Source organism: Rhineura floridana, chromosome 1, assembly GCF_030035675.1.
Source record: "Rhineura floridana isolate rRhiFlo1 chromosome 1, rRhiFlo1.hap2, whole genome shotgun sequence".
Taxonomy (NCBI): domain Eukaryota; kingdom Metazoa; phylum Chordata; class Lepidosauria; order Squamata; family Rhineuridae; genus Rhineura; species Rhineura floridana.
In genome coordinates, this window is record NC_084480.1 from 287,139,270 (window position 1) to 287,147,880 (window position 8,611).

Consider the following 8,611-nt stretch of genomic DNA (forward strand, 5'->3'; position numbering starts at 1 on the left):
GGTCGATGGTATCGCCGCTGAGAGATCAAGGAGAATCAACAGAGTCACACTCCCTCTGTCCCTCTCCCGACAAAGGTCATCGTACAGGGCGACCAAGGCTGTTTCAGTGCCAAAACCAGGCCTAAAACCGGATTGAAACGGATCCAGATAATCGGTCTCATCCAAGAGCGCCTGGAGCTGACCGGCAACCACCCGCTCCAGAACCTTGCCCAAAAAGGGGACATTCGCCACCGGTCTATAGTTGTTCAGGTCATCTGGGTCTAAGGAAGGTTTCTTTAAAAGAGGTCTTACTACTGCCTCGTTGAGGCTACTAGGGACTACTCCCTCACTCAAGGAGGCATTTATCACTTCCTTAGCCCAGCCGGTGGTACCAGTCCTACTAGCCTTCACTAGCCAAGATGGACAAGGATCTAGCACAGACGTGGTCGCCCGCACCATTCCAAGCACCTTGTCCACTTCCTCAAGCTGCACCAACTGAAACTCATCCAATAATGAAGGACAAGACCGTGCTCTGGACACTTCAGTGGATTCAACTGTCATAACATCAGAGTCTAGGTCCCTACGGATGCATGCGATTTTATTTTGGAAGTGCCCTGCAATGTCGTTACAGCGAGCTTCAGATGTTTCAATGGTATCTTGAGGACCTGAATGTAAGAGTCCTCTTACAACCCTAAAAAGCTCTGCTGGGCAGCAAAGAGATGTCCTAATAGAAGCAGCGAAGTGAGACTTCTTCGCCGCCCTTACCGCTTTTATGTACGACTTAGTAGAGGCACTTACCAAAGCATAATTGCATCCGTCTGGAGTTCGTCTCCATCTGCACTCCAGCCTCCTTCTCTCTTGCTTCATCGCTCTCAGCTCCGGGGTATACCACGGAGCTGTATGAGCTCTGCAACGAAGAGGGCGCGCGGGAGCGATCGTGTCAATAGCCCGGGTCATCTCTGTATTCCACAGTTCGACCAAGGCCTCGACAGGAGCGCCAGTACTATCAGCCGGAAAAACTCCCAGAGCCCTCTGAAAACCAGTAGGATCCATGAGTCTCCGGGAGTGGACCAACTTAATAGGTCCTCCACCCTTGCAGAGGGAAAGAGTCGCCGTAAGTCTAAAACTCAGCAGGCGATGATCTGTCCATGACAATGGGGTAGATGAAAAACACCCCACCTCCAGATCACCATCTCCATGACTAGTGGCGAAGATCAAATCAAGAGTGTGATCCGACACATGCGTTGGGCCAGTAACAAATTCAGACAGCCCCATGGTTGTCATGGAGGCCATGAAGTCCTGAGCCGCCCCAGATAAGATAGCCTCGGCATGAACGTTGAAGTCCCCCAACACCACAAGTTTGGGGGACCTCAACAACACCTCCGAGACCATCTCTGTCAGCTCAGCTAGGGAAGCTGTTGGGCAGCAAGGTGGACGGTACACCAACAAGATTCCCAGTCTGTCTCCTTGGCCCAGCACAAGATTGAGAGCTGTAGATTTTTAAAGGGAGAGGTATAAACTTTGGCACAACCCCTTTTTGACCTAATCCAAACAAAGAAAAAAAGGTAGTCCATTTGAAATTAATGCTACACTGTGATCACTACAGGTTCTGCAGTACACCACCACAAATGGATGGTGGTGATTCATTGCTGCAGACAATCTCTGAAATCTGACACAACAGCCCTGGCTGGATCAGGCCAAAAGACCCATCTAGTCCAGCATACTGCTTTCACAGTTGCCAACTACATGAGCCTATGGGAAGCCCACAAGCAGTACTCTCTCCACTTGCGATTCCCAGCAACCGGTATTTGGAGGCATACAATACTGGACGTATAACATAGCCGTCATGATTGGTAGTAGCCACTGATAGCCTTATCTTCCATGAATTTGTCTAATCTTTTCCTAAAGCCATTCAAGTTGATGGCTGTCACTACTTCTTGTGGGAGTGAATATGTACTGTCATATTCTATCTGGTTTATTTGCTAATAGTGTGGTGGGGAAGAGGAGACTACAGAAGTTGGCTGCTAGTTGTACAAACTAGGCAGACGTTAGTAGGGACTAAAGGGTGATTGGGCATGCCAGTGCAATGTATCAAGCCTCCATGATGCATACACTGATATGCCTGCAAATGTGATGCTCATCCATAACTAATCCCACAGCTATATACGTGGGTAGGTCCAATAAAAGCTAAAAAAAAAGTGCATAGCTGGTCCTTTGTTCTGCTCCCATTCTCAAACTGTGCATGCACTTGCATCAAGGTGAAAAGCAGAATGGAAACTGACGCAAAGGACAATATTGCAAATGCATTTCTACACATGAAGTGTCAATGTGCATGTGCCAATTCCCTGCTATAAAGCACATTCGTTTTTTCCCCCTTTTAAAAAGGAATTGTACAAGAGTCCTGAACGCTCAAAAGAAATCTACACTTGCAGATCTTTCTGTGGATAGCAGAGTGCATGAGGTAAGAGCAGAAAACTCTACAGGGATAATGAAAAAGGTCAAAGACAATTTCAGTGGGACTTTCTCTGGAATGGAGCCCTGGTCCAGTTATCAAGGCAATCCTGAGAAGCAGGGATATCAGATTATCCTCCCTTATCATAATGCAAATTAAAATAATCTTTGCTGAACAGTGTTCTAATACTCAAACTCTTTTAGAAGCAGGGTGTAAAGTATCTAACCTTAACCTCTCTTTCTGCCTGGTTCCCTCAGAGCAACGGGGAAACCTGCAGTCCCACAGTGTTACTGAACTACAAACTCCAGTCTTCCTGATCATTAGCCATGCTGGTTGGAGTCCAACAACATCTGGAAGGTCACTGATTTCCCACCCCAACCTTAGATACAATAAGGAACAGAGAGAAAAGCTAGAGAAGGATTTTGCTCTTAATCTCCCTGCTCAGTTTCAGAAAGGAAGATGAGGTGAGCCAAACAGAATCTAGCAGATTCCTCCTCTCATATCCTTCCCTAAAAACTTCCTAAGAAAGTCTGAAGGGATTACTGGCACCTGGTACTTCAACCCTAGCCCATAAGCATTTTGGTACAAATACTACTAACTGAAAAAAGTCAAAACATCATTTGACTTAAGTACTTTATTTAATAAGCAACATTACAGCATGATCAACACCAAAGTGGATCACAAGGTATAGTTTACTGAAACAATGATGTTCAGCTGTCAGGTATCCAGACAGAAGGGTCTGAAAAGGAAAAAAAAAGTTATAAACACATATGTCCTCACAGTCCTAAGAATACTCATATAAAGGTTTGTGACTAAAATTAGCAACAAGATGTTTTAGCCTCCATATCTATGCACCATGAAAACTAGTATAATAGATCTAGAAGATTACAGACCAAGCTAGACAAACCAATGTTAGACTGGCAATATAGATATGATGAATATGAACATCCCACAGTATGCATAGTTAACAGTTCTACCACTAGACTGCTTTGAACAAATAGGTTTTGAAAAACAGCTGGAAAGCCAAAAGCAACAATAAAAATAAAAAAATAAATACAGCACAGTTATTTTGGCCTGCTCTCTTTAGTAATACTTCTAATACTTGACCTCTTTCTCAGAATACCTAAGAGAAAGGCACTGAGGAAAGGGGAGAGGTAGCAGGGGCCCCTCATGGGGACTAAAACGCAGTATATAAAAGTTTCTATAAAATAAATAAATAGGCTTGCAACACTAAGTCTTTAGTAGGGATGTAGTCAAACACAAGAACTAAAATAATAATAATATTAAATTTATTAGTCGCCCATCTGGCTGGATGTCCAGCCACTCTGGGCGACGTACAAGATAAAAGAATAATTCAGGGCCATCAGATAACAGTAAGTACATTAGATGGTTCTGGTGGATGCAAAACTATGCAGAAACACGCCATGTTACACAGTTTCAGTTTTACAGGATGACTTCCTTTTTTCTCACTTTCTGGGGCCAGGACATTTGCAATGGCCCTTATCTAGCTTCCTTTCTCACTTGACAGCTTCTTTATATGTTCTCCAGCAAGGAATATATTATGAAAGAGCAGAATATTAAATACAGCTGCTGAAACACAGTATCAAAAGATTGCTGTCATCCACCATGAACACCAGAGGTATAGCCGACCACACAGCAAAGTATGCATACCTAGCCAAAAAGTAACATTCCCCTGACAAAAATACCTGCTTATGGACTTTTGGGTCCCACACTTTCAAACACCCCAGCTTTCCTCATGGCCTCAAATTCCTTCGTGGCATCATAGTTTTTATAAAACTCTGCATATGCTTTTTTCCTGGGATCAGCCACACCAAACTGAAGAGAAAGAGAAAGATTGCAAACCTTCAGAAAGGTAATACAGTTTGATCTAGAACCAATTATTCAAAATTAGTTTTTTTACCTCAGACCAACTTCTATAAACAAATATTGTACCCATATGTAGCCTAATTACTTGAGCTAAAGTACTTACAAAAATGACCCTCATCATAGTACAGTGTTGTATTACTGGAAAACTCACATCTCACAAAGAGAGTGTTGTTAAAATACTGACTCACAAACTGATTTCTTAATATACCAGAATCTGACCTTGTACAGAGCTACACATCCAAAGGAAAAAAGAAAGGCCCCTACGATGTGTATTCTCAGACGTTTGGCCAGGAGGCCTCTCATCTGGGGTTTGGGCAACAATGCAGCAGACATGGTGGTGTCTTCTCCTAAAAAAAACCAAAGCAAATATAAGCAGGTCTTGCCATCACAAAAGCCTCACCATGATTAACAAAGAAGAAAAGCCACAGCAATAAAGATGTTATTCAAATCACTAAACCCTGTACAGCTGAGCTTCATGGACAGGTTACTTATATAGCTTCCCAATTTCCTTGGAAATTGCCGCCACTTAGATTTTCAAAAAATATCTAATGAGGCATGCATACAAGCCCTATTCCTACCTTTCTTCAACAATTTCCCTTATTTGCAGATTTAATTTTAGCCTTTCATTTTTGGAAGGAATTAACTGCCTGGTGTGTGTGAAAAAAGCAATTAAGCTTCCTTATTCTATGCCCTGCTGAACTCAAAGTGGCAGGGTAGAAGAATGGTCTGTATTCTGTTTTATATATTTTTTATTCTTTTAAAGCAAGCAGAGGGATTTAGTCATACTCAGAAACATGACTAAGTTCTCCCCCTTGTTTGGGCATGTGCCAGGGAACCAGGGTAGCTTAGGATCCTTTCACTTTCCAGAATACCCCATTTTTGACCCTTCTGATGTCAGAGTTACACTAGCTGGGCCAGGGCTTTAGAGAAGCCAATAGTGTCCGGGACGCAAATTCCAACTTCTGACATCAGAGCTGACTCTGACATCAGAGAAACATATCTGACCTATTCCCATGGTCTGCAGGATTGCACCCTAACAACACATGATCATATAATCATTTACATTTTTCACTTGCACTTCCTCCAGATCATTCAAGGTGGTGTACATGGTCCCTCACACTTTACCTTCCACATCCAGCCTGGGAGGTAAATTAAGCTGGTTTAGAGACTGGCCCAAACCACCAGCCTGGGAGATAAGTTATGCTGCTTTAAAGACTGGCCCAAGGTCACTAGTAAACTTTGTGGCTCAGTGTAGACTGAAGCCAGGTCTCCCAAAACTATTGCAACACACTAGCCATATATATTTACTGCTTTACTTCCAAGTCTCAAAAATGTAGCACCCCAACAAAATCCCAGTTAAGTAGTCCACATTTAGTTTCATGCTCTTGAAGAACCACTACAGTTCAACATGGTTCTTTTCCATTCACGGTTTTGTGAAAAGGATTTGCAACTGCAGGTACTCCCCTAAAGCTCCAACGGTAGATGAGTAATTATCTTATACAGCTAAGCAGCATTTTCCTAGGCCGTAGTATTGTGTGAGCATGGTATCCGCCGTTTTTTAGAGTGTAATGTTGTATCTCCATATGCACACAAATACATACACCTGTTTTAGACAGGGGGCGAGCAAGCAGCCAATTCCCCTCCTTCAGCACCTCTAGCAGGAACAAGAGAGGCGTGCGCGGCAGTTCCGAGAGAATGAAAGAAGAAGGGCCGGATTCTTCCCAAGGTGGGCGTCTGGCAATCACGACGCTCGCCACCCTTGCACTTTTATTAGGCAAGGGAGAGGGCGGCAGACGGAACCCTCTCGGGGAGAGGCGGCGCGCCTCACCACTTCAGGGCCGGCAGAGCACAGTCCCACTGTGGGCACCCCCGCTGCGCCCTCGGGCGGACTGAGCCAATCGATAGCGCCAAGGCCAGGCCAAGGAGACGGGCCTCACTACAGAGCTGCGAAGGACGGAGCGACACCGCCACTCCGAATCAGAGCCCCGTCTCAACCCCTCGCCCGGCCGCGACTTTTAGCCACGTTTGGCGGCCGAGGCTTTACCTGGGCTTCCTCTTCGGTCCTCCCCCTCCGAACCCAAGCAGTGCGTCTGCCCCGCCCGCTCAACCTCCTGAGGCGGGGGCAGGGGGACCCCTAACAGCCCAACCGTCCCTTCAGGTACGTAGCGAGTTCAGGAGGCGGCGCGCGCCGTTCCCGGAATGCGCCGAGGAGGGTTAAGAGAATAAGTGCGGACGAGCCCACCACAACAAAAACACTCACGTCTCACAGAAAGAGCTATGAAATGGAGGAGAAAATACCCTCTTCCGTCCCCTCAAAAGCTGGCGCTGCCCTTCTTCACCTTTATAAGCGGCGACTTTGGTCTGCGCACGCGCTTTAGCATCAATTACTACGGCAAGTCGCTCGGACCAAACTTAATGAATCACGAGTGCGAGCGTTGAGGTGCTGCGCGAGAGCGTGCAGATGTTGTTCCGCAGTCTGACTCGTCTGTGTGGTAGAGAGTGGGTTGGAGCTGAGCTCGTTCTCGAAAGCTTTAGAGCATGATGCTACATTTTTACTTGGAAGTGTGTCTGATGAAATCCAAGTAAATGTACATAGATTTGCGCCATTGGTGCAGTTAGGTAATTACTTTGAAATATGACTGTGTTCATACGCCGTACATTTTAAGCATATTTAAAGCACATGACTTCCCCCAAAGAATCCAGGGCGCTGTTGTTTGTTAAGGGTGCTGGGAATTGTAGCTCTGTGAGGGGTAAACTACAGTTCCCAGCATTTGGGGGGGGGAGAGTGATTTGCTTTATATGTGTGCTGTGTGCAGTGGGCTCTGCACAGACACACCCCCATCCACCCCATGACTCTGATCTGGAGGGGGGGCATCAAGTTTGGGGGTGGGGCTCATGCTTTATTAGGAGGAAAAACCTAACTAAACATATGGCAGAGGAAGAAGACATTCTGTCTCCCACCCCCCCAAGCAGGGTCGGTTTATCCTGTGCGATTGTGTTTTGCAAAGGGGTTTCCTGCACAAAAGGCTCTTACAAAACAGCCCCCATGGCCCTTGAGAATTGCTGCCTCCGCTCATCAAGCAGGAAGGAGAGCCTGGGTTGCCACCTCTTCTTCCTGCCTGATGCCCTGCCCCCTGGCAACTCTGGTTCACTCTGGGTCATTGAATCCTACCTGTAGCAATCCATGTTGCTGTCAGAACCTGACTCAGGTAAAGCCCCAAAAAGTCAGAATGGGCCTGATTTGGCTTGGCCCTCTGCTGAATCCAGTGCACAGCCCTAGTGTGCAGCTGCGTCAAACCTTCCTGGCTGCATTTGGACCCCCTTGCTAGTCTGCTGAGCAGAGCCCCAGACTTCTGCCCAAAGGCCTGTTTTGATGGCGGCATTGGATTGCAGGATTAAGCAGCTTTCTTTGTCGCAGAGCAGTTTGCTCCGTTAAAACTGTAGGCCTGGTTGATCTGATTCATAAAAGGGCAGTGTATAGATGTATAAATGAACAAAATACACTACACTACTAATGGTATTGGATGTCACCTATAATGTTTTGCTTATATCAAGGATGGGAAAACTGGCCCTTCAGATGATATCGGACTCCCTCACACCCAGCTAGCATAGCCAATTGGCAGGAATGAGGGGAGTTGTTGGCCAGGAACATATAGAGAACTACAGTTTTCCCATCTTTGGCTTGTATGAGTATCACCCACACCCCACTATAGTTGTTGTGGATAGTTGTTGTGGATAGTTGTTGTGGATAGTTGTTGTGGATAGTTGTTGTCAAGTGATGTAATTTCAAGATATGCTTAACATTTTAACTATGAAATTTGCTCCATGAGAGTCACTGATGGCCACCAATTTGGATGGCATTGAAAGAGGATTAGATGAATTCATAGAGGACAAGGCTATCAGTGTCTACTAACCCTGATAGCTGTGTTCTATAGCTACTGTCGGGGCCATATGCTTCTGAATACCACTTGCTGAGAATAAGTGGGCCGGCTTGTTGGCTACTGTGAGAACAGAATGCTAGGCTAGATGGGCATTTGACCTGATCTAGCCGGGCTCTTCTTCTTCTTTTTTAACCTGTTCTTATCTGTCCAAATCTAGACTATAACATTATGGCTACATTGAGTTGTGAATGATTGCTGGTACAATAATAAATAAGGGTGATATTACCAGTTTTCTGGACAATGCTGCAGCTATTTTGAATGGCTTCCTTCCACTGCAGCACTCATGGGCATAGCAACTTGTGGATTCCAGACTGGGGGAGGGGGATTTTTTTTAAAATGTCCCAATATTGTA

General features: G+C 45.5%; 1 protein-coding gene across 4 annotated transcripts; it reads right to left on the reverse strand.

Annotated features, from left to right (window-relative positions):
* Positions 1 to 3,050: 3,050 nt before the first annotated feature.
* On the reverse strand, positions 3,051 to 6,676 carry LOC133373823 (cytochrome c oxidase subunit 6C). Of its 4 annotated transcripts, none has more exons than XM_061604121.1 (4): positions 6,658 to 6,676; positions 4,538 to 4,665; positions 4,138 to 4,267; positions 3,051 to 3,170 (listed from the first exon to the last, which is right to left on the reverse strand). In XM_061604121.1, exons 2-3 carry the CDS (start codon positions 4,649 to 4,651, stop codon positions 4,142 to 4,144), a joined length of 240 nt encoding a protein of 79 aa, XP_061460105.1. In that variant the 5' UTR covers positions 4,652 to 4,665; positions 6,658 to 6,676; the 3' UTR covers positions 3,051 to 3,170; positions 4,138 to 4,141. The 4 variants fall into 4 exon arrangements, with proteins under 4 accessions (XP_061460105.1, XP_061460077.1, XP_061460087.1 ...); XM_061604093.1 differs by having other exon boundaries at positions 6,579 to 6,668; XM_061604103.1 differs by lacking the exon at positions 6,658 to 6,676 and adding an exon at positions 6,363 to 6,552.
* Between the last annotated feature and the right edge of the window lie 1,935 nt (positions 6,677 to 8,611).